Consider the following 27,056-nt stretch of genomic DNA (forward strand, 5'->3'; position numbering starts at 1 on the left):
ACATCAGCTAGAGGGCAGCAATGCACCTAAGTCTAAAATCTATTATTCTAATAAACTATAATGCCATAGTTTTTCACTATTCTGTAAAATTCTAACTAATTTAAACTTTGAGCAGTTTTATTCGAAACAACTTTAATGTCAAGCTCCTCGGAATCTCGTAAAAACACAACAAAAAGTCGATCAAAAATATTGACTTTTCAGTGCAACTGTCACGACCAGAACAGAATTAAGACCCATATGTGTAACGTTAACCACAAGTTTATTGAGATAAAGAGAAAGGGCAGCGCCCGCGATCCGGTGCACGGTGGACGCGGGAAGCAAGCCGCTCACAGAATTGGGATCGTGTTCCGAATGCGGAAGTGGATCTTCCAGAGTGGGAGATCGTAGTATCGTAGACGGAAAAACAGGTCGATAGCCGGGACGGGAGATCAAAACGTGGTTGGCGTCAAAAAACAAGTCGTAGCCGGAGACAAACGGGGAAATCAGGAACGGACGGGTTGAAAACGGGTGAAAAAAGCTGGACCGACGGGAGTCAGAGTCAAAATGCTTTCCTTGTAGAAACAGAGGTTCGCTGACGGACTGAAAACAGGCGAGTGAACGGACTGAGCTTAAGTAGGACGGGAATCAATCAGGAAGCCAGCAGCGGCTGGCGCCAAACAAGCGGGCACAGTTGAAATTAATCAGTCATCATGACATCAGCAAAAAATAAGACATGAAATACAAGAATGAACTTTATATTTGTTATGTAAAACACATTATCCCTGAAAACTACAGGAAACATAAATTCAAATACCGGTATATACGAATGTACCAAAAAATATTTTTGTCTTTTTTTATACTCAACAAATCTAAAGTCAGCAGCATAGATTCCTTTAAAAAAAAACATGCATGTTGCCCAATAACAATAGGAATAAAAAGAGTCTGCGTACCTCAGCTTAAACACACACTTCGGCGCCGAAGTACTCAAGGCGCCGAAGTAAAACTTCGGGTTATTTTGGTTTGTTGTACAGTTTACTGTACAGTGTACTGTTAATGCAACATTGTCAGATTTTTGTATGGTAACGTATATAGGTTTATTCTATAAAGCATTGGAGGAAAAAAATCTGGAAAGAATGATAAGTAAATAAATACATAAAAAAACCTTTGGTTTTACTACGGGCTCGTTCCCTTAAAACAAGTTAATCGGTTGGGTTTGGCCGGATTTGCGCTTATATACCCGCGGACCGGGTGGGGTTGGGCTGGATTTCTTTATGTCCGATCTTACCTCTAATTGGTGGGTAGCCGGTTCCTATCGTTTACTTCAAAGAGTAACCTCGTGGAGCCGGTTACTTCGTGGGCGACACATCACTCATGTCTATCACTGAAGGCCTAGGTGTGAAATACAGGACCTGCCACTGACTACCAGTTTTTCAATACTTCGATGAGTTGTTTTAGTATTGGCCTATTTGCTTGCACCGTGATTTCCCTTTTACTCCCTCTATAACTAATGGTCGATTATGTCATATTTCTTATTGAAATAATAGAAAACAGTGAGGGAATAAATTTGTCCCTAGCTGTGAATGAGCGAGTGAATTGTATCTCTCTGTGTCCCCTGCGACTGGCTGGTGACCAGTTCAGGGTGTCCCCTGCCCACTGCTCGAAGACAGCTGGGATGGGCTCCAGCACCGCTGCGACCCTACTGATATTAAGCTGTGCAGATTATGAATAAATGAATGAATGAATGAATGAATGAATGAATGAATGAATGAGTGAGGCAATCAAGTTGGACATTTGAAAGTTCATCCTGCGATCCTTTTCATAACCAGACATGGAGCCCTAGTGGCCAACAACTGGTGTTGCAATTCTCATGTGAGCCACTTGGAGACGCTATCCCGCCTATTTGTCCCTATTCATGTGACCACCGTGGAGGCGGAGTTTCGTTGTAACATTTAAGTGCTACACGCAACACTCACTACTCACTAAGTGCTGACAACAGTTTCGCTTTTTCCGTCGTCGTTGTGATTACTTGCATGCAGATGCGCTTCAATCGAGGCAAGCTCGGACGGTTTTGTTGCCAAAGAGGAGTCGGACGAGGACAGTACACGAACATATGAGGTGGGTGAGCCGCGTATTGTAGCAAATCGGGAGACACAATCACACATTTCTGAATGTGTGTCTGCAGTTGTATTATGTGTTATGAAAGTAAGAAGCTTTACTCCTCAGAGCAAGGCGCTGGCTTGTTGCTAGGCAACCCGTTGACAGATGGAAGCTTTTGGAAAGTGCTCGTGCAACGCAAACCACCTTTGCCATCACCCTTATTGTGACTTGTGTTTATTAAACGGCGAGGTATTGTTTTGCTGAATATTCTTGTAATAATCTGACTGTCGAAATTCCCACTATGACTAAGTTGAAGATATGTATACATGAGTAAATACAGGAGAAATGCCCCGATTACGATTTAGAATTATGTGTTGTTTGTGGAAATGCACAGACACCCCCTCCCGGTCCCACTTCTGTTATATAACTTCTAATATTTGATGTGACAGTAATGTTGGTTTTTGATTTGAGATGCAAGAACGCTCCATCCTTACCTCATCTGTCAGATGCATTTAGCAGTGTCCACGTTTTTGAAGGTCACTCATGAAAGGATCAATAACTGCCGGGAACTACTCTCTAAAGAAAGATGAGATGAGATGAATCATAAACATGTTTGCATATATAAAAAGCTTTAGTATTGCCATACAGTTAACCTACACCCATGAGTCGTTCCAAATGAATTTATTTGAATTGTCTTTATTGTCAATGGTATCAACGTTGTGAAACATTGAATGCAACGAGATTGAACATGGCACTCCAGGGTAAACATGCAATAAAGATCTCAAAAAGAAGAAAAAAAGATAAAAAAATTATCAGGATAATGGCAGAATAACATATCTACAACATTAAGACTGGCCCAATGTCTAAAAAAAGTGCAATATTCATGAATGAAAAAGAATAGTGCGTTATAACAAAATAATTCAAACAAAAGAGGTGCAATAACATTTAGTAGCAGCAAAAAAACACAAAATAAGTAATCAAACCCCAGAAATTCACAAATCAGAGTGCTGTTAAGATTCGATGTGCATCATTTCTTTTAGATTTGAGATGTTATACAAGACATAAGACACTCATTAAAACAGGAGTCACCAATGTGGGGCTGGTGTGCCCCGGGTAGCCCCCAAAGAACCTCTGAATAGCCCAAGGTTTAGTTAGAAAAAGGCATCACCAGTAATAGGTGTTAAGGTTTTTCTTGGAAATTTGATTCATACCTGGCAATTCTTCCAAAATATTTTTTTTTACTTTAACACAATACACCTTATAGTGCAACCTGAACACATCATCCATGACTCTCCCAGGGTCATCGAGTGTTTCAGGTCCTAGTCAGACACTCTCACCCAGGCGGGCCCTCCTCGTCTGGCATTCAGCCATAAGATCTGTGTACTTCATCCATGTGGTTCCTCCAAGGGACTGTCAGTTTGAGCAGCACCACTTGCCTACTGGCTTCAGACATCGGCACCATGCCTGGCCACAGTGTTGTAGCTGCATTGATGTCTGGGATTCACACCTGCTTCCCTATGTCCACCAGGAGCTGCCAGTCACCTGCAGTTGTGAGTAGGCCCCCCTGAGTCTTTTTATAGGGTTGAGGTTTCTCTCCTGCTCTGACAAACAAAATTGTGCTCCTGATTGGATGTCAATTACTCTGATATTGTCTGCAGGACCTGGTTGTGGCACCACTGATACCTGCCATCTCCCAAGGACTTTGGGCAACAGCTGAGGATTTGTTGTAATATTCCTCTTTTCTGTCAAAGCTTACACTAAGGTGGGTCTATCAAGCCCCAGGTGAATAGGTTTGCATGGCTTGGGAGGACATCATACACTGATTTGACCACGAACTTAAAGTTGCGTGGCTCAGCCTTCCAAAGTTCGGTCCAGGTAATTTTCCAGCCAGCAATGTGCTCCTACGTTGTCCAGGCCCCTGCTTGCTCATGCCCAACACTCTGCTGAAGCAAACTTAGCCCTGGATAAGTCTTCACCTTTTCTGTCTTTTTGTTCTGCTGTCGTATGGTTTTGGGTTGCTTCCCACCCTGTAGGTACTTTCCCACCAGGGTGCTGTGCTGCAGTCTCGCTTCTGCCCGCTTTACTTCCTCCTGTGCACGCCACTTAGAAAAAAGTGTGTGATTCATATACAGTATGTTAATCACCCAGCGCCCTTATACCTGGCATATGTTTAAAGGCAGATGTGTCAAACATTTGGCCAGCCGGCCAACTGGATGAATTGATCCGGCCTGCCATAATAAGTATTTTTTTAAAAATGAAGCGAGTCTCTAAAGTTATGATGTTTTTAAATAAATGCAAACCAAATACTCCCGCCGTCCACTAGAGGAGGTGTTGAGTTTTTATAGTGTGTTGAGTTGGTTCTGGTGCAAAACTGCATTCACGCAACTGTTATGATAAACCAGTGAACACATACATTGCCAAACCTGAAATTATTTTTTCGCTATTGTTTATGATTAAATGTCTTGTATTTAGAAAAGATCCCTTGTTATTAACGATTATAATATGTACGGTAGGTTACCAAATAAGTCTGACTGCCGAAGCATAGTACTTGCAAAACAAAGCTAACAATTTGGAGTTGACATTATTTTACTGACCTAACCCTCAAAACAGAAAGTCTGAGCTTGACATCCCTGTTTTAAGGGTTGATTAGGCCTTGTTAAACCCTACTTCCAACAAATTACAACCTCGTAAGGACATAGTTAATAATAATAACATGATATGTTGCTATTTTAGAAATGCATATCAAACTGGTAGCCCTTCATGCTCATCAGTGACAAAAAGTAGCTATCAGTTTAAAAAGGTTGGTGACCTGTGGTAAATAACTTCATTTATTTAAGAAAAAAACTTGATTTGAAGAACAAGCAAAAATACATGAACTATTATACAAACGTGCAATTTAAATTATATTAGGTTAAAAAAATCCGTATTTCTTTTCCGTAACACGGACCTCACCTAGAGCAGTGTTTTTCAACTTTTTTCAATTTTGAAAATTTCCTTCAACATTTGATCAGTCTGGCCCTACCTCCGTTTGACTTCAACACCCCTAAAATTTAGCAACATCTCGTGGTCAAATATTACACAGTGTGCTTTTAGGTTACAGGGCCTGGCGAAATTTTAGGGGGTTACATGTGTATTTCTTTTACATTGTGGAATCCCCACATAGGTTGGCACCAATGTTGACGTAAATGACTAACAATGAAAAACAGAGTCTCAGTTTAACTCCACCTGCCCTGTGATGGTCTCAGAGGCATGTGAAAGGAGATACTGGAGGATGCACAGCATTGTGATGACCAAAAAACACACCAGGCTGGTCTGGGATAAAGTTGCAGAAAAGTTTAACGCACAATTGGGATTCAAGAATGCTCTATAACATTTACACATCTCCTGGAGCACTTTATGGGCAAAAATAAAAATGGAGAGAGAGCATAAAGCCAATGCAAACCTAACAAGACCTGGCTGTTCCTCAGTCTAAATCAAGGATGGCCACTCTGGTCCTCAAGTGCTGCATATCTCGCATGCTTTGAAGTTCCTCTTCTCCATTACAGGTGATTCTAATCACCAGGATCGTTATCAAGCTCCCACACGGCTTGCTAATGAGCTGATAATTTGCATCAGCTGATTTGGAGAAGAGAAACCTTCAAAACATATAGGATATGTGGCTCCCGAGGACCGAGTTTGCCACCCCTGGTTTTTGCCACCTTTGACACAAACAAGGAGAAAACTGATCAGAAAAGCAACCAAGAGGCCAATTACCACATTGGATGACCCCTTGACATATGACACAGTTGATTTGGTACAATCTGTGCACATTACAACTATTACTCTTCCCGTCATGGAAGAGTGGAAAGAAGAAAGCCTTTCTGAAAATATACCATAAAAAGATTAATATGGCATTTGCAAGAAGCCACATGGGAGATACAAATAACATGTAGAACAAAGTGCTCTTGGTCGGATGACAAAAATATTTAACTTTTGGAGCTCAACGCACAGTGTTTTGTTTGGCGTTAGAGTAACACTGCACATCACCCTTAAAAAGAAAACATCCCCACTGTCAAATCTTTGGTGGCAGCATCATGCTCTGGGATTGCTTTCCCTCAGCAGGGACTGGGAAGATCGTTAGAGGTGATAGAAAGATGGATGAACCCAAATACAGGGCGATCCAGCAGAAAATTTGTTGGAGTCTGCAAGACCCCTGAAAATGGGGCGCAGGTTTACTAGCCACGGGACAACAACCCTAAAAATAAAACAAAATCTGCAATGGAATGGTTGAAACTATCAATACAAAGGTGTCAGAATGGCCAAGTCAAAGGCCAGAGCTCAATTCAGAGAGCATTTGTGGAAAGATCTGAAAAATGCTGTGCCCGATAGATTGCAATTAAACCTGAAGGAACTTGAGCTGTTTTGAAAGAAACAATGGGCAGATATTTCTTTATCAAGACGGTTAAAACTTAGACATACCCCAAAAGACCTGTATGTGTGATAGCAGCAAAACAACGTTGTACAGAGTATTAACTCAGAGGAGGCCAATATTTTTACTATGTCTACTTTTACGATTGTGTCTCACATTTTGTTGATTCTTAAAAATATTTTGAGTTTTTTTATCTATACGTTTGAATTGAAGGCTGAAACAGGGCAAAATGTCAAAAAGTTCTTGGGGGCCAAATACTTTTGCAAGGCACTGTATTTGTACATTTTGCACAATCATTCAATTGTTTAATGTCAATCTGATGTCTCTGTGACAGTGTCACATCCCCAACCCCAGAAAACTGTAAAAGTGATGCGTGAATCAAGCAAGAAGTTGGCACAGTACTTGATGTGCAGTCTAGTTGTTTTCACACATCACACAGAAAGTTGCCAAGTGGACTGGATGGCTTGACGGGAGCTGACACTCTGTTCCGTCCTATCAGGCTGATGTATGTTGCCAGAGAGGAGATTTCAGTTCTCAGGAGACGTAGAGAACCTTCACTCGACCTCCATAAAAGTCTCTTGGTGCGGCATCCTGAGTTATGCCTCCTGAACGCGGCCTCAGGTAAAAGACTTGGTCGGTACATAAACGTTAATAACAACAATAAAACAGTAATTGAATGCAAATGAAAAATATCTTAAAGGACAATAAGTCGTTAAAGATGCTGCCTCTTTGTGTAATCATACTTTACATTTATTTTTTTCATCCTTCAGTAGATTAATATGAGTAGTCCTCCCAAGTGAGTGCTAGTCACTGTAATCAATTTTGTTTACAAAATTTCATTCCAGCTACATTTTCTTAAAACATGCAGTCATGCACAAGGCTACCTTAGCTGTTGTCTGGAGGAAAAAGTTTTGCACACTTACCCATTTGCAAAATACATCTCTCATTTTAAGTTGTATTTTTATATTTTTACCACTTTTTAGAATTGCGTCTTGAGTAAAACAATAAACCTAGTCATTTAAATAAGCTACATTATCTGATGTGGAAGCCCTTTCTTTCGTTTTGAGTATAATGTTGGAAACATATTACTAAATTTCGGCAAATGCCACCCACTGTATAAGACACCATGTATTATTTCAAGGATTTGTCATTTTATGGTTTGTTGTTCAATCACTCCATGTGCAGAAGATGTTCCCATTTGTCTGTCTGTCTGTCTCTCTGTCTGTCTATCCAATACTCAGAAAAATTACACCTTAAAGGGACAGTGTGTATTATTTAGCACCTCCTAGTAGTAAACTGAATTCATCAAAGAAAAACGAGATGTATTTAACTAATAAGAAAACAACACTGGCAGCACGGTGACACAGTGGTTAGCGCGTGTGCGGCACAGTTCTGAGGTCATGAGATCGAACCTCCTGTGTGGAGTTTGCATGTTCTCCCCGTGCTTGCATGGGTTTCCTCCGGGCACGCTGGTTTGCTCCCACATTCCAAAAACATGTATGTCAGGTTATTTGGCCTGTCCGAATTGTCCCTAGGTGTGAATGAGCGAGCAAATTGTCCCTGTGTGCCCTGCGACTGGCTGGCAACCAGTTCAGGGTTTCCCCTGCCCACTGCCCGAAGATAGCTGGGATGGGCTCCAGCACCCCCGCGACCCTACTGCGGATAAGCGGTGCAGATAATGGATGGATGATGGAAAACAACACTTGAATGATTGCATATCTATCTACCCTGGTCTTATCCCTCGAGAGAAGTGACCGACAGCAACTATTTCAACTTCTACTTCTGTTGTCATTTCCGATCACCTAAAGGCAGCAAAACCCTTTGAGCTCCTCCTAACAGACTTCAAACACCGCCTGTGACTCATCAGTCGTCTCTCACTTTTGCCCCCGCACACAAGGATCTGCATGCATTTAAACCCACACGCAGCAATATGGTCTTTTTCTCACATCCAGAAAAGGTGCAATGCCTGGCAGGCTTAAGCATTTGCAGCCAGGACAGGAATGGGCACCACTAAAAGGCCAGAGAAGGATGTGGGTGGTATGCTGACAAACTTGGGGTACAAAAATAAAAAATACGGCTTAGCCATTGAAATCACTCACAAGACATTACAACATTTAGTCTCTGAAATACTGTATTTATTCGTCTATAACGCACATGTTTTTAACCTAAAAAGAACATTCAGGTGCACTTTGCACACAAGGTTTTACTGTAGTATATAACTATATTTGTGTAATATTTTTTCCGCTCAAAAACTCACGCTGACCAAACCGCAAAACATTGAACAAAATGAGAATCGAACCCGAGTGTTAACGGTAAGACCACTGAACCCTAACCACTAGTCTGCCAGTGGTATAGATAATATAGCAAAAAGCATTAAATTTTATCTCATTATGACACTATTTTTATTCACGGTATCTGAGACAATTGTTAGAGAATGGAGAAAACAGAAAGTCGTGCCGAAAGATATAGATGAGGGGAAACAACTCGTTGGTGTATCTGATGTTGAATCCGATTTCGAAGGATATACAATAAACACTTTGTAAAATTTATGTTGGTATGGGGTTCATGGTTTACGTTGTCATAAATCTTTTTAATCGAGGCCGCACGTATTCACCATTTGTCCCAATGCTTAGTTTGAGATGAGAAAAAAAGTGACAAAATGTTATTAAAAAAATAGGGATGAACTTTATACACAAGCGAGCGTTATACACAAATAAAGACGGTAGTTTAACAATCAAAAAATGGTTGGATTTGGAATTGTCTTTATTGTTATTGATACCAATAGGATAACTCTTACGAAAGACTTAAAAGAGGAAAATATGATTTTAAAGAAATGCTGGATGAATTGGCAAAATATTTCAAAAGTAATTATTGGAGACTCCCATGAGTTGTAATAATAGTGGAATATAAAATATCTTATAACAATAGTGCAATGAAAAGTAGAGCAATAACATTTAGCAGCAACAAAATTCCCAAACAAGTCCATTCATCCATCCATTATCTGCATTGCTTATCTTCAGTAGGGTCGCGGGGGTGCTTGAGCCCATCTCAGTTGTCCTCGGACAGTGGGCAGGGGACACCCTGAACTGGTTGCCAGCCAGTAACAGGGCCTACAGAGAAAGACAATTCACAATGTAGACCGGTTAATTAAACTGACATGCATGTTTTTGGGATGTGGGAGGAAACCAGAGTGCCCAGGGAAAATCCATGTAAACGGGGAGAACATGCAAACTTTGCACGGAAAGGCCACCGTAGCTGGAATTGAACCCATGACCTTTAGAACTAATGCCTTTTTTATTTTTGTATATTCCTAGTTTGTTTTGTTATGTACCTTTTGATTCCAAATATCTTTTACATACATGAGTAACTGAAAGAGTGCCCGGAGGAAACCCACGGTAGCATGGGGAGAACATGCAAACTCCACACGGGGAGGCAGCAGTAGCCTGACCTGGCCGCTTGCTAACCACTGAGTCATCCTGCCGCCCCCTAACAAGTCAATAACTAAAGTTTGAATACCGATTTTTTTCTGTACACCTGGCAAGATACTGTATATATTTTGCTTGTTTTACTGTGGTGTTGGCCCTGGAAATTGTCTCTGAGCCTGTTAGTCTTTTTGTGAAAGAATCTGGAGGGCCTACCAGAGGGAAACGGGTCAAAGAGGTGGTAGACAGGGTGAGAGGAGCCCTTTAAATGTTGTTGTTCCTGTTGCAGTATCGCAAACCATCAGTGTCCTCGAGGCTGGACAGAGAACAGCCAATGATTTTATGGGATCTGTTGATTATTGGTCGCTCAGCGTTCGGATGCAAAAGACATGGTGACCAAGTTTCATGGACTGTGGACAGTTGGAGAGAAACTCTATTTTCCAGTGGCAGATGTGGGAGGAGAGCCCCAGGTGGGAGAGTTTCTCCATTAGGATGCCAAGGATGATTATATCAAACTATCAAACGCAGAGCTGAGTCCAGGAAGAATACCCCTACATATACATACAGTGCCTTGCTAAATTATTCGACATATTGCCATATTTCAGGTTTCAAACTTGTAGATAAAGAGACTCAAAATATTTTCTAAGAATCAACGTGTGAGACGCAATCGAAAAAGAAACCAAATGTATCCAACATTGTTGCCGTATATATTGTGAATTCAAATAAAAATTGAAAAGTAGGCGTTGCAAAAATGTTGCCCTCCTTTGTTTGAGTACTTTTTACAACCTCCTTTTGCTGCAATCACATCTAGTCTTTTTTGGTATATCTCTATATGAAACAAAAATATTTTCCCATTTTTCCTTAAGAAACAGCTCAAGTTCCTTTTGGCCCGGTCACACGGTCACACTGCCGTTTGCGGCCGAATCACGGCCAGAAATTTCTGCCTGTGAGGCGGACGGTATTGGACGCTTTGAGATCGCTATACAGACGAGATACAGCAGTGCTTAGCACGCGGTCGGAAATTCGCGCGCGGGTGGCAGCGCGAAAAAGTTTTGCGCTGCTCAATTCTCTAGAGCGCGGGTACACAGCCTTTCATGAGCGTATCGAGGTTGAATCATGGCAGGAAATTTCTGGCCGCGAGGTAGACGCTGTTGGGCGCTGTTGGACGCTTGAGACCGCCATATAGACGAGATACAGCATGGCTTTACACACGCGGTTGGCCGCGCAAAATAGTTTTGAGCTGCTCAAAACTTTGAGCACGTGTTAACCGCGGGCTGCACACGAGGTAATGACGCGGAAATGACGCGGAACGACGTGCTCTGGCCGCGGCCAGGGCGTGGTTACAAATAGGTAGGACGGGAAATTTCAGCGGGTAATCGTGGGTGGAGCATGGTAATAGCATGTTCTGCGCCTGTATCGCGGTGTTATTACATGAAATTAGCGTGTTACGCGTGTGACGGTCAAACGCCTTTCTCCGCGTATATACAGCGCGATTTGCCGAGCACACGTCGGTTGTGCTCGAGACGTCAAGGGGGTGAACATGGATCCCCGTCAGCGTAGTGACCTCGTCTTAATCCATTTTTATTTCTTGACATTTCTTTTCATTTCATAACAAGATAATAAAATAAAAATGAAAAACTATTACAATAATAACATATTGCTTCTTCGGTGCCATAGCTTGAAATCTTGATCTTCACGGGACTGTGTCTTGAGCGGTTATGATTTCTACAGCCCGGTGTTATGCCGAAAAATACATCCCTGCCGAGATTTGCATCCCCTCGCTACTACAACCACTTTTACCTCGTTTTATCTCACTTTTATATCACTTTTAGGGAATTTAATGGCGAACATATAACCAAAACCACTTCGTCTTGCATTTGTTGGGAATGTAATACAACTTAAACCATTCCGTCTTTGTTTTTGTTGTGAACGTAATCGAACGGTAATGCACACCGTATATAAAATCCCCCCCCCCCTCGCGTGAACGCGCATTCTGCTGCGCTTCCAACAAAAGCGATCGTATTCTATATAAAACGCTTATTAAAACAATAAAGCGAGCTAATTATAACAATTGGGAGATCCTAGTCTATATAACGCGTTTATTTAAACAATAAAGCGCGATCGTATTCTACGGCGTCTGTTTTGCGGGCATACCACCGATGAACAGCGGGTTGGCCAATTTTGCGCATTTTCCATCGCGGGCAACCACGGGCAAAAAAAAAACGCAAAATTTTAGCCGTGATTCAGCCGCAAACGGCTGTGTGACCGGCCCCTTAAGGTTCGATGGTGATTGTTTGTGCACAAAAAGGTGCGAGGGCCGACTATTCAGCCTGGCAGTCTTTGACGGTCTTCAATGAATTCACCTTTACTGAAAGGTTTGCAGTTCTTGGCGATCGCGACTTCGTAACTCGCCTTTTATAGTATTTTCATGTGACTGGCAGGGTCTTGTAAAAACTGCTGCTGCTTCCAGTTCACCTTTTCATAGCGTTTGTTTTCAGTTAGCTCTTTGTAGTCAGAATGTTTCGCCTGGCAGTGACTCTTGATATAGTATTCTTTAGAAACAGCCAATCTCCTGGCAGATTAGGCAGATGCAGTTTTCTCGGATTTTGGTAAAAATATGCTTCAATTTCCACTTGTCCTAGCAGCGGCTGCCCTCACAGTCAACTTTCCTTTTTTTATTTACAGTCGCCATGTCAGAAATAGGGCAGGCTAAAATTCTCACAGAAAGCTAAGGGAAAGGTGGCCAAAATGCTGGTGCCATCATCTGGTGTAATGGTGATTTTCTTTTCCTTTGGAACAATTTTTTTGATTTTGCGGTCAACCTTACTGGTGGGCCAAATATTTTTAATTTTATGACACATGCAATGGGACAGTAAAAATCTGATCACAGGCCTTAACTGGCCCTCAGGCCGGACTTTAGACATGCCTGCTGTGTAGAATTGAGGTCTAAACTTTGGCTTGGCCATTCTAACACCTCTATATTGTTAATTTCAAACCATTCCATTTTAGATTTTGCCTTGTTCTTATGGTTGTTGTCCTTCTGGAAGGTGAGTTTACACCCCATTCTCGGGTATCTTGCAACAGCTTTTCTGAAAGGAATGCCCGTATATGGCTCTATCCATTTTCCCATCAACTGCAGACCATGATGCTGCCACCACCATATTTGACAGTGAGGATGGTGTTTTCAGGGTGATGTGCAGTGTTACTTTTATGTCAAACATATAGCTTTGCATTTAGCCCAAACATTTCAATTTTGGTCTCATCTGACCTGTGCACTTTGTTCCACATGTTATCTATGTGTCCCATAAGGCTTGTTGCTAATACCAAATTACTTTTTTATAGTATTATTTCAGAAGGGCTTTCTGCCTTCCACTCTTCCGTAAAGGGCAGATTTATGCAGAGTATGACAAATATCTCATGCACAGATTGTCCCACTTAAGCTGTGTTTTCCTGCATGTCATCCAATAAGGCTTCTTGGTTGCTTCTCAAATTAGTTATCTTTATGGTTGGGCCTAAGGTTTAGAGGTATGACCAGGTCTTGTTTGTTTTGCAGTGGTTTTATGCTCTCTCCATTTTGATATCATTGGTCGCTCAATGCTGAAGGATATGTGTAAATGTAGTGAAATTCTCTTGTGTTCTATTCCTGCTTTGAACTTTTCCACAACTTTATCCCAGACCTGCCTGGTGAGTTCTTTGGTCTTCATAATGCTGTCCATGGTCCAGTATCTCCTGTCACAGGCCTCCTAGCACAAGAGCAGGTGTATTAAACCAAGACTTAATGACACACTGGTGCACTCTGTCAACATTGGATCATTTAGAAGTCACCTGGAGTCTGTTTGCTGAGCTGAGAGAACATTTTGGAACACTTACTTTTCATTTTTTTGGGAGTTAATATATTATAAAATCCCATGTTGTTGATTCTTACAAAGTATTAGTGTCAGGACCAGAACGGAGACAGGACCCACTTGCGTTACGTTTCTCCCAGTTTTATTGGGAAGAAAAGAAAGGATTGCACACACGATCCGGTGATCGCTGGTCGCGGGAAGCAAGTCGCTCTGAACGCGGAAGTGGCAATTCCGTGGCGAGCAATGGCAGTGTTGGAAACGGAAAAACGGGTCAGTAGCCGGGACAGGAGAGAGCAAAAAGCGTGGTCGGGATCAGCAACGAGTCGAAAGCCAGGAGAGGAGAGTAGACGTGGTCAAGATCAAAAAAAGGGTCGAAGCCGGGAAACAGACTGGAGCAAACACAGGTGGTAGTCCGGGTAGAAAAAGCTTGCCTAGAGTAAACTGAGGTTCGCAGACGGACTAACAACAGGTGACAGACAGATATGGGTTTAAATAGCGACAGGGAGCCAATCAGAGTCTGAGGCAGTTGGCGCCAAAGTAGCGGGCACAGGTGCATCGCATCAGTAATCATGACAATTAGTTTATTTTTTTTAGTTTAAAGCCCGAAATTTGGCAATCTGAATAAAAGTTCTTCGGGATTCAATGCTTTCGGCAGGCATTGTAGCCTGGCATCACAATGTAGTCCGAAGGTGTAAAGATTTTTGACTAATAATGACCTATTTGGAGCTATTTAGGTGCTTTTTCAATTGTGTTGCTTTCCTGATATACATGTTCATTTGTTTTCATAATCTTAAACAAAATAAAAAATACAGTTGCTTTTTTCTCAGGAAGCTAAAAAAAAAATCAATGCCATTTGTGTCGGCCTAATTTTTGAAATATCTGTTTCCTTTAGCAGGGAGATGCTGACAGGACAGAGAGTGTGCCAATCCAGGACTCATCAGGACTCTGTCCTATCTGCCCTCAATCAGCAGAGGAAAGAAGGTCTTCTGTGCGATGTCACTCTGGTGGCCGGAGAGCAAAAGTTCCATGCGCACAAAGCCATTCTAGCAGCATGCAGCGATTATTTCCGGGTGAGTGAAGAATCTTCCCATAATGCCCGTTGGTCCTACTCGATTTGTGGCTCGCAGCTCACAAGTGGCCCGAAACAAACCACGAGCAGCTGAGCTTTTGGTTGAAAGAAATTGCATTTGGAACGACGTTAGTTTGCATGCTTTTAGGAATTCTTGCTGTTTTACCCACTGAGCACAATATTTTTTGTAGTTTAGTTACATTCATCGTTTAGTGCAGGTACTGTTTTCGAAGCGTGATAACAGAACTATGTTGGGTGTACTTTACAACTTATAAAATGTGAAACTGTCAATAAAACGTCAAACATTTGATTATTTCTAATAATCACGAATCTTGCTTTAAATATTCTCCATATTATGTCCTGCCGATAGTTTGCATAAACATTTTGATGTAATCCCATTCTGTTAAAAGTGTCAATAAAAATTGTTCAAACCTAAAACCCATTCTGTTGAACCAAGCTAAATCCATCCTTGCCAAGCCTAGTAAGCAAGCTGACTGTTTAATATGAAAAAGCTCATGTCATTTGACATTGATAAGACTGTGATTCACACAATTGAAATGCTCCGTGAAACAAAAGTGGCTGTAACAAACACGCCCTTTGGAGTTTTACAAGCTTTTCCCCCTTCTTTATGAGGCCCCAAGAATGTAGAGACAACTTAATGAAAAATTGGACTTTCCAAAAGAACAGTAAGACTATGGCACAGTGGCCACTAGATAGCCCATCTGCCTCACAGGTCGGAGCACCTGTGTTGAATTCCAGCTATGAGCCTATCTTTATGGAGTTTTCAACAATCTACACTTAATTAGTAGGATGTTTGGACGCGTTCTAAGGGGTGGGCAGGAAACCTGTATGATGCGGCAGGGGTAAACCAGTGAAATCTGTCGTGCCCTGCTGTTGAACAGAAGAGTGTGTTGTTTCACCCTGACCCAAGTGACATGGCCGCTTTCTTGTGTCCTGTTTCATCTGGAGGGACGAAAGCATGACCAAATTGGGTGACGAGGTGCTTAACTTGTTTGGGAATTTAGGTTGGACATCCTAAATTTTTTTGTGTTTTTTGCTACTTTTTCCTTTTTTCTTTTCTTTGTTTTTGTGTATGTGTTTGTCTTGCTGTCGGTCACCCCTCTCAAGGTATATGACCAAGGTAGATAGATAGAATAGCATCAATCTTTGTCTGAGTGGGTTTTTTCCAGGCACTTCCTTTTCCTCCTAAACATGGACGGCGGTCGATTTGACAAGTTAAAATCGTCCCTAGGCGTGAGTGTATGTGTAAATGGTTTTATGTCTCTTTGCGACTCGCTGGCAACCAATGCAGGGTTCCCCCCGCCCACTGGCCAAAATCAACTGGGATGGCGGGTAAACGGATGGATGGACAGGTAAACCATTAACTGTCAAGCAGCCATTTACTGGGTAGAAAAAATGCTTCAATGGCATTTGCATTAGAGACGGCAGATTAGGAAAAAATTCGGAATCCCTCTTGAAAATGACAAGCTAATTAAATTGATTGAAGTTTGCTTGTTGAATTTCTCCTTTCTATTAGTGGAGGTTTCTGGTGATATGACGATGTTAGATTGTGAGAGAATTGAATGATATTGTTGTCTTAAACAATTGAAAGATCCTTAGATCGTCTTTAAGACCTATACTATGCCGTTCTTGTAGTCCCTGTCTTAGGATTCGATGCGTATTCTAGGTAACGATGCCGCCAGCACCATTCACAAAAAGCAATATTTTAGTTACAAGTATTTCTTCAGCAGCTAATAGTAATTTATTTTGCAGCTAATTATAGTGCTGCAGCCGCTTGCAACTGTTCAAGGACGGTAGTATTCTTCTCTTGTCTTCTCCTGGGATGTATAGTAAAACTACAATCTCGCAGTAGTGAACAAATTCATTTTGAAACAAGCTTTCTATATCTTTTCTTAGCCATCGCAGAACTGCTGTTGATTTTGTGTTGTTTTCCATCATCTAATCAAAATCCTGCTATCAGCCATTTCAACAGCCCCCCCGAGCCACCTTTTTTACTACCAATTCAGATTTTGCGGCTACTGTGGATTTTATGTTTTTCATGTTGTCTTTAGCCAATAGCATTGCTTTACAAGCTAATGCTAAATAATTTACCAATTAATGTTAGGTTTTTTTGTTTTGTTTTATGGGAGCTCAGTCTATCTGATTGGAGATCATGAGATCATTCATTACAGCATCGTTACTCCTTTTATTATGTGCTTGTGTGTGCCTGCATGTATTTGTGCCCTTCAGTATATTTCTTCATAATATCATTGCCATTCCCATGCATCTTTGACTTCTAAATGGTTCAAGCAGATAGGAAACTCAAGAAAGTTAATAGTAGATGCAGCATTATGATACCTGTCTTTATCCTTATCAACTCAGCATTCTGAAACAAAAAGCACAAAATAATTGGTGGGGGGCTGGGGTTGAAAACTAATGGAGCAATAAGAATTAAATTAGCATAGGCAGATTGTCAGCCACAGATACAGGTATCATTTGAATAATCGTAATCTTGGTTAGCTATGGTAGAGCTGAACATGCAAAAAAAAAACACAAGGGTGTAGGGCCTAACATGGCGGTATCCTTTTATAACTACCACCCAACCAACTGCCAGAGGCTCTGGTAGCACCCAGGCACGCCAATCACACCCCGCAACAGCACCCACCTGAGAGCTGGCCCAAGGCCCGAAGCAACGCCACCAGAATGACCAAGAACCCCCCAGCCCAGAAACTTGGTCTTAAATCTGATTTCAAAAGGCATTTAAAAAAATCTTAAAAAGTCTTGAATTTAACTTGCCTTTAGCTGTAGGAACCCTGTTTTAGCCAATAGCGTTATTTTACAAGCTAACGCTAAATCATTTATCAACTAAAGCTAGTGTCCAACTGATATTCGCTAATACCAGCATTCCCGCTGCCAATATAGCGTCAGTTTCATTGCTGGTTTTGCTGTATCTTTCGTCTCTGCGCGTCCCTGATCTATTTTCGTGTTTTTTTTCTCTTTTCAGACTTTATTACATGTTTACCAAGAGCACACAATGTTTCACAACATTGATATCAATTACAAAAAAGACGATACCATTCAATTCAAACGGTGACACTGCCTGCAGGAAAAATGTGCCCCGCCAAATCATTTTATGTTGCTGTGAGGCAATGCTTAGAGGCACCAATCGAAACACCCACTGTAGCTTTATTTGCTGATTACCATTAACCAACTAAAGAACATTGGAAACCCATCCTTATGTTATTTTACTTGATTAAAAGTCACGGACGTGCTATCTAAGGGGCCGGTCACACAGCCGTTTGCGGCTGAATCACGGCTAAAATTTTGCGTTTTTTTTTTTTTGCCCGTGGTTGCCCGCGATGGAAAATGCGCAAAATTGGCCAACCCGCTGTTCATCGGTGGTATGCCCGCAAAACAGACGCCGGCGACTGTTCCGCTTCCTCATCGCGTCATTTCCGCGTCATTTTCTCGTGTGGACCACGGGTATAAAAGCTCCCGAGCCGGTGTTGTGCCCAAATCCGACTCCTACCCATGTGTAACCACGCCCTGGCCGCGGCCAGAGCACGTCGTTCCGCGTCATTACCTCATGTGCCGCCCGCGGTTAACACGTGCTCAAAGTTTTGAGCAGCTCAAAACTTTTTCGCGCGGCCAACCGCGTGTGAATTTCCGACCGCGAGTAAAGCACTGCTGTATCTCGAGTATATGGCGGTCTCAAAGCGTCCAAGAGCGCCCAACAGCTTTTGCTTCACGGTCAGAAATTTCTGGCCGTGGTCCAGCCTCGATACGCCCGTGAAAGGCTGTGTACCCGCGCTCTAAAGAATTGAGCAGCGTAAAACTTTTTCGCGCTGCCACCCGCGCGCGAATATCCGACCGCGTGTTAAGCACTGCTGTATCCCGTCTGTATGGCGATCTCAAAGCGTCCAATAGCGTCCGCCTCACAGGCAGAAATTTCTGGCCGTGATTCAGCCGCAAACTGCTATGTGACCGGCCCCTAAGGCAATACGAAAAATACAAAATTTTGAAAAATAGAACCTGGGTGTCTTTCAGAAGTTTAAACAATAGACATGAAATCTAACAGCGAAGTTCGCATATTTCGGTCAATATTTTCATTTAAAAAAAAAAAAGCAGAAAGACTTTTAAATAACTAAATCAGTTGTTCGGATTTGTGTTTGTATGCTACTTTTGTCACTTCCTCTCCATTCTGCATGATATTCCCTAGTTGAATAGACTATTGGAAAGGAATTCAATTATTGTTTTTCCTTTTTTTACGTATATAAGGGGCCGGTCACACAGCCGTTTGCGGCTGAATCACGGCTAAAATTTTGCGTTTTTTTTTTTTGCCCGTGGTTGCCCGCGATGGAAAATGCGCAAAATTGGCCAACCCGCTGTTCATCTGTGGTATGCCCGCAAAACAGACGCCGGCGACTGTTCCTCATCGCGTCATTTCTGCGTCATTTTCTCGTGTAGACCACGGGTATAAAAGCTCCCGAGCCGGTGTTGTGCCCAAATCCGACTCCTACGCAAAACAAAAACGTTTAACACGTGCTCAAACTTTTGAGCAGCTCAAAAGTTTTGCGCGCGGCCAACCACGTGTGAATTTCTGACCGTGAGTAAAGTACTGCTGTATCTCGTCTATATGGCGGTCTCAAAACGTCCAACAGCGCCCAGAAATTTCTGGCCGTGGTTCAGCCTTGATACGCTCGTGAAAGGCTGTGTACCCGCGCTCTGAAGAATTGAGCAGCGCCAAATATTTTCGCGCTGCCACCCGCGCGCGAATTTCCGACCGCGTGTTAAGCACTGCTGTATCTCGTCTGCATTGCGATCTCAAAGCGTCCAAAAGCGTCCGCCTCACAGGCAGAAATTTCTGGCCGTGATTCAGCCGCAAATGTCTGTGTGACCGGCCCCTAAATGCACTGAAGGGTGAACATTACTAGAGTTTAAATCTAAGTGGAGGAAAAATAAATTAGGGGAAAAAATGTCAATAATTGTTTTATAATCCAAGTTTAAATCCCTGAATCATACTTTAATTATAAGCCTCTGAAAATACCCCCAGCCCTCCAGCTAAGGCACACTTTTTATACCATTAATATACTAGTCTGATCCCCATGAGAATTTTTTTCTTACCATGTGGCCCTTAAGCTAAAATTAGTTTTACATCCCTGATTTAAATATTTAAACCTATATAACTGGAAAACTCATATAATTATGGCTATAAATGCAGTAACATTTTACAACACGGCTAATGCTTGTGTTGCAGCCACTACACAAGACAAATTTCAAAGATCTTGTCACTAGCACTAGCTGCTAGCCCCACTAGCATTCGTGCCAATGCCTTTTGCTTTTAAGTACTCTTTCAATTTTCTGTAATTGTGAATCAATACCTGTACTTCAGGAATGTTAATCAGCATCGCATGAAAATAAACTCTTCATAAAAATTTAAACCCATCACCAATATTTTTAAAAATAACTTCAATAAATTGAGATTGTATTATGACTAAAACAAACATTGATCTCATGGCTATAGCAATCCAAACTAACATGATGCGGTCAGAAATGACCTTGTCCAGTATGACAGGCCGTTTCAGAAGTAAATCATACTTGCTCTCACATTTAACATCATACTCTCACACATGCACAACTATACTCTCATACGGACACAATCATGCACAGACGCTACTATACACTTTCATACACACTACTATACTCTCTCACACATGTTAGTATACTCTCATACACGCACTACTATTCTTTCACACACATAGTACTATACTCTCTGTATGTGTGAGAGACACATCAAGGTAAAACCCTTAATATACTTGAAGTCATGTGACTGAAAGTAAATGAACATTTATCAACACACACTACTATATTCTCTCCCTTACTCCTCTCATACACGCTCTACTATGCTTTATTACTATACTCTATGTCTCTAACTCTCTCACATACATGCTACTATACTCTATCACTTATACTATTACTCTCTCACACATACTATTATACTCTCATTCCCACGTGTCATATCCCGTATCAAGTGCACGAGAGAGTATAGTAGTGTATGTGTGAGAGTATAGTTGTATCTGTGTGACAGAATAGCTGTGTGTGCAAAAGAGTATAATAATATTTGGGATAGAGTATAATCGTGTGTATATGAGAGTATGGTTAGGTTTGTGAGAGTATAGTAGTGTGTGTATGAGAGTATATTAGTATCAGTGAGAGAATATAGCAGTTTGTGTAAGGGAGTGTAGTAGAATGTGGGAGGGTATAGTAGTGCTGGATCAGATGCTTCTAATATGTTTGTGAGAGTATAGTAGTGTGTGTATGGAAGTATAGCAGTATGTATGAAAGAGTATAGTAGTGTTTGTGTGTTGGCATGACTGTGTCTGTACGAGAGTATAGTTGCGCATGTGTGAGAGTATGATGAGAGCAAGTATATTCAACTTCTCAATCGGCCTTTCATAACCTTGACTCCCTTCCCCCTTGTTCTGCCTCCTGTCACTTTGGTCAGCCCTCCCCCACACAAACACACAAACGTTTAGTACACATAAAGCGCCGTAAACACAGTCTCTGATTTGCTGGTGGGTGGTTTTAATGAAACATCTAACCAAGTGGAAGTTATTTAAATGTGTCGTCTGCCCCTTCCTACGTTGCCACATTACTAAGACGTTGGAAAGTCGACCTGTCATGCCATAAATGCCACACTTTAGTCAATTTGTTCCCTTTCTTTACACTGTTAAATACTCTTACATCACCCCAAAGCATTAGATAAGTACCTTAAATGCAAAAAAAAAAAAAAAAAAAAAAAACGGATGAGCAAAAACACCCTGTCTCTGGGATAGAGAGGTTGCCTGGCAACAAGCAGACTGGTTTGGAAATATGACTAAACTCTTATTTCTTATGAACAGGTGAGTAGAACAAGACATCATGTTTTGTTCAATTCAAAACATTTTTGTGTTTAACATCTACTATGCTAAAAGAACGAACAGTCCCAACAATAATAACATGCTGAGAAGAGTTATCTGCACTATTTACTTTTCTTAGATTTGCTGTTATAACTGTGCGTTTACTCGGCATAATGAAAAACAATTATTTTAAATGATCTCACTGTAAATATAAAATGTAATACAGTGCTCTTTGAATGTCAAGTAAATTAAGATTGACATTTTTACTAGATGTTGCCATCTCCGAATTTCTATTTTTTCTTTCTGGTCTTTGTATAGAGAAAAAAAAAATCTCGTCTTTTCAGCAGGGACTCATAAGAAACTGAATCACTTTGTCGGTTTAATGTACAAGAGTAGAGTTCATCAGGGGATTGTAAATGCTCTTGAAAAACTGCTACTAAGGTCTAGGTAATCATATTACATCGCGTACTGCATGCATGTCATTTTTTTTACCACATTTTGAACCAAAGTTGGTCAGCAAGTTTTATACCGCTAGTTTTCTTCCATTTTCAATCAATGGCAGTGGTTCTGAAATGGGGGTCGGTAAACCCCTGACGATGCTCGAAGCAACTTCAAGGGGTGTGTATAATTTTAAAGGTGGCATTCCTATCCTTTAAAACAAGGGTCTCAAACCTCGCCTCCCTGGTCAATTGCAGCCCCTGAGATGATAGTCTGCAGCCCCACCTTTATATAAGAGTTTGAACATAGGTGCGGGCCACGCAAAGTATGGATTCATTTATATAACTGATTGATGTTTTTCTTTTTCAATCTTACATTGTGTAGAAAAAAAGATATAAAAACAATGAAATGTTTATTTCTTGATCAAATCGCAATTTAGCCCCATCTCACCCATGCCCTAGCTCTAGCGCCCTCCCAAGTAAATTAAGTTTGTGACCCATGATTTATAATAAATTTGTAAGTAATATCATTAATTCGTAATTACCATGCTTAAAAATGATGTTGCGTTTAGAAAACAAATGATTAATAAATAAAAGTGAACGTGTTATTTTTTTTACAACAAATATTCACAATGACCTTTATACTGCAAAAATAAAATCTATTCTTTGAGTCTTATTTTGCAAATTTTAATTATCTTTCTTATTTTGTGCTTATTACTGAAAACTATATATATATATATATATATATATATATATATATATATATATATACGTCATCGCACATTGAATATAACTTTAGCCTTTATCTCGTACAAAATCTGGGAAAAGATTAATATGAATTCATATAACATTTAAAAACATCCTGAATCCTGAAAGGACCAAAGTGATCTACCATCAGACATTTTTGATAAAATATTTTTTTTCTATTATGCTAAAAAGAAGCTGGTTATCTCATCTCTCATCTCATCAGCTGCACCGCTTATCCTCAGTAGGGTCGCGGGGATGCTTGAGCCCATCCCAGCAATCATCGGGCAGTGGGCAGGGGACACCCTGGACTGGTTGCCAGCCAATCGCAGGGCACACGGGGACAGACAACTCACTCGCTCAGTCACACCTAGGGACAATTTGGACCGGCCAATTCACCTGAAATGCATGTTTTTGGAATGTGGGAGGAAACCGGAGTGCCCGGAGGAAACCCACGCAAGCACGGGGAGAACATGCAAACTCCGCACAGTAAGGCCGGGAGCTGGATTTGAACCCACTCAGGAGGTTCCCACGACCTCAGAACTGTGCCGCACACGCGCTAACCACTGCGCCGCCGTGCTGAAGCTGGTTATAATAATGCTAAAACAGATAAACTTGAAATTTGGTTGAACATTCTTCAATGTAAAATTGTATAAATAAAAAAGGCAACTACGGAGTAATCAGAAATAAAATAGAAGAATATGCAGATAAACTGTCCTATACTATCCAACAGCCACATCCTTCTTATAGCTAAGTTGACAGAAACTGTTTCGATTTAGACATTTTAGATAATCCAACAGGCTGATTAAAAACAAAGTCTCCAAATCCTTCTTCAAAATGTCCACTGACTCAGCAAAACAGAGACCAGAAGAAGGCCAAACATTCCAGAGTTCGGAACTTTGGGTGCATGCCCAACAAAGCTTAGTGATTGAAGTCACTCTGAGCCAGCATTTGCAAATTGTTTTTTGTTTTTTTTCACTTTGATATTGAGTAGAGTAACATTAATCAGTATTTTACATACTTTATTGAATCAAAAAATAGGATTTATGTTGGGAATTTAAAATGACAGTGAAAAACACAACAAAATGTATGCACAGCATACATATGTAGCATTTTAATCCTGTGTTTAGAATTAAACAGTTTTCAGAATATCTGAGTGCTGACTGCAGTTACCTCAGATTACCCAGAAGATAATTTCAAAGGTCCACACTATTAAATAACGACCACTCTCATAATTTTAAAGGAGCTACACATCGATTAATACCGGTTCATTGATTTAATGATGAATTACTAATTCGGTCAAAAACGACCTCAAGTTTGTTGATAAACACAGAATTAAATGTATTCAAACATAAGACAATAATCAAACATTTCAACGAGATTGAAATTGTTTGAAAAAGTGGTGGGGATACAGACGCTGCCCTACTCACTAACTAGATCCGTTGCGGACTATCGTTTGTAAGTTGAATTTGTTCGTAAGTAGCTTCAGTGCTATATTTTGTATGTCTAAGGTTTATACAAGTATGTTTAAGGCTTGTATGAGTAACCTGAATTGTTTTGGCCAAAAAATATATATTTTTTGTAAAATATTATGCTTTATAAAGAAAAATAAAGTTCAGTTTAACTTACTTTTGGAAGATGGGCATCAAGAGTTAGGCTACTTCTGGTAGAAAGTGGCTGAAAAGAAGCGTTCTGACCATTTTCTCAACCGCATCAAGCTTTCCTAATTTACTTTAATTTCAAAGGAAACGGCTCGCCTCTTCTCTACACCTAACACCAACCATATTGAATGGATGCATGAGATATTAAACGTTTTAAACAATAAAAACGTCAAAGTTCTTAGCGCGCTAGATATACAGTACATGTATAATGTTTACTCACGAACTAGGAAGTAGAAGTCGGATTTCTTCTTTGGGATGGATGCTGGGTGACCTCTTATAGCGCCACACGGCGGTAGTGGCGGAAAGAAGCACTACAGTATGAAATGAAATGATCTGCATTTATATAGCGCTTTTCAAGTCAATGACTTCCCAAAGCGCTTTACAATGTGCTTCACATTTCCCAATAGCGGCCTTGCAGCCATGTAAGGCGCTAACCTGCTTATTGGGGGTATTGGGGGTTCAGTGTCTTACCCAAGGACACTTCGGCATGTAACACGGACGAGCCGGGATTCGAACTGGGATCCCTTGATCCCAAGACGAGCGCTCTACCTCCTGAGCTACTGCCGCCCCAGTACTGTACTGTCCTGTACTTGGAAAATGGTGCACACAATACAAAGTCTAACTTACACTAATGTCCGGATATTTTTCGACATCCTGAAAAATGTTTTCGTATCTACCGTTATTCGTAGCTCGAATGTTCGTAAGTAGGGGAGCTCCTGTTTTGTGGAAATTTAAAATGGATAATGAAAATTGAGCAGAGATCTTCTATGGCATGTTTAAAGCTTTTGACCCCAGTAAAAAAATCAGCAGTCATGTTTTTTCTGTTGCGTACAAGCATCTTGAGAATCATCACACAAAGCCATATCCCCAATTTTTTGCTAACTTTTTGGGTATTTCAATCCTTAATATAAATATATTTAGGAATGTCATTGTCCTAGAAATTGAACTTTCTTGTTTGGATGCATACTTGTAGAAAACTGGTGTTCATTCAAGCTGTCCACCAGAGGCGTAGAGAGACAGTTATGGATGTGTCCATTAGGAAGTGTAACAAGATGGGTGTAGGTCAGTCAATCAAGGGACGTAGGTACTCCGATAACCTGGGAGAAGGGGGTTTCCTCGGGGACGAATGGTGAGTCTTTCGAAGTTCCTTCCTTTTGACATAGTGTTTACAGGTATAGCCCTACACATTTCCCAATTTCCCCATACGTAACAATGAGCATGTTTAGTTGAACACACGTGAAAGAAAAACGTATATTTATGTTTGGACCATCCCAGTCATCCATTTTTTTGAACCGCGTATATTCAGTAAAATTCAATGATATACAGTGTCATACACACAACAGAGTCTTCATGAAGCACAGTGCTGAATCAGGTTTTCACAAAAGGAAATCATGCTTTGGAACACACAAGCAGCCTTATTTGTTTTTCCAGAGGTTCAGGTTAAGTGCTCTTCCTCTGACACCTTGGGGAAAAGACTGCAGTGAGCAGGACTCGGGGATCTATAGCTCAAGTCAAACCAGCTATCCGTCATCAGCCGTCCACCGCAAGGTCAGGAAAAGTCAGGCGAGGGACGGACAGCTCTGCAAAAACAGTAAACACACAAAAACTAGGATAAACCTGCTTTTCCTCCTTACTCATTATGTAGCCAAACTACAGCGCCATCGCTGTTTTCCTTCTGGTTGCCCTCCCTGTGTCTAATGGACCGCTTTGTTTCTAATTGGCTCGATGATGAATCAGTTAAGCTGTGCTGGGGAGGGGGAGTGAAGTTGAGTTGAAGTTCATTTGCAGCATGAATCATCAAAAACTCACTCGTGACAGAGAAATCCTTTTACGGCCTTGCCCCTAGGTCTTTGAAGCATGTAAGTTTTGCACACACAGAGGTTTTCATTTATTAGGACGACACTTTTATAGCCAAATGATATCAAATAGGTTTTACTACGTTATATTTCACTACGGCAAATTATTCCACGAAAGGTGGGCAATTTACGATACATGTCTTTCTTAGGATACATAGAATGTTAAGCGATAGGACATGTTTCTTCTTAAGATTGATTCGAAGCGTCTAAAGTATTTTTGGGGATCTTATAAGCATTTGGTTTCAACCCCTCATCCTCTTTTTTTGTTTTTCAGGTGATTTTTTTTTCATTTTGCAATTTGATATTAGTTGCACCATGGTTGACAAGGAAAAATTAACAAGAAATACAAATACTAATGAAAACAATCTTGTTTGACTGTCATTCAATTTGCTTGTATAATGTAGAGTACTATTAACATTTAACGTCTTTTTCTATTGCAGTATTAAAAATGATATACATGTTTACGACTTACATGTCTGGGCTGGGGGTGCATCATGGAGATGAACTAAAAAAAATAATGTTGTTTAAATCAGTGTTTCTTAACCTTTTTTGAGCCAAGGCACACTATTTTTATTAAGATACTTTGAGACACAAGATTTAAAAATTCATTCCCGTCACCAGATTCATTTTCTCTAAAGC

General features: G+C 40.9%; 1 protein-coding gene across 4 annotated transcripts in view; it reads left to right on the plus strand.

Moving 5' to 3' along the window:
* The first annotated feature begins 1,938 nt into the window (after positions 1–1,938).
* klhl32 (kelch-like family member 32) overlaps positions 1,939–27,056 on the plus strand; it is a 64,170-nt gene continuing 39,052 nt past the window's right edge. The window contains exons 1-5 of one of the 4 annotated variants that reach the window (XM_088326437.1): positions 1,939–2,094; positions 3,375–3,626; positions 3,735–3,951; positions 6,984–7,105; positions 14,644–14,821. In XM_088326437.1, the coding sequence (XP_088182563.1) occupies positions 7,083–7,105; positions 14,644–14,821 (201 nt within the window). In that variant the 5' untranslated portion in view covers positions 1,939–2,094; positions 3,375–3,626; positions 3,735–3,951; positions 6,984–7,082. The remainder of the gene's footprint in view (positions 2,095–3,374; positions 3,627–3,734; positions 3,952–6,983; positions 7,106–14,643; positions 14,822–27,056) is intronic. The other 3 variants (XM_088326439.1, XM_088326436.1, XM_088326438.1) reach the window with 3 other exon arrangements.

This window comes from Urocampus carinirostris, chromosome 2 (assembly GCF_059441175.1).
Source record: "Urocampus carinirostris isolate Australia breed hairy pipefish chromosome 2, RoL_Ucar_1.0, whole genome shotgun sequence".
NCBI lineage: Eukaryota > Metazoa > Chordata > Actinopteri > Syngnathiformes > Syngnathidae > Urocampus > Urocampus carinirostris.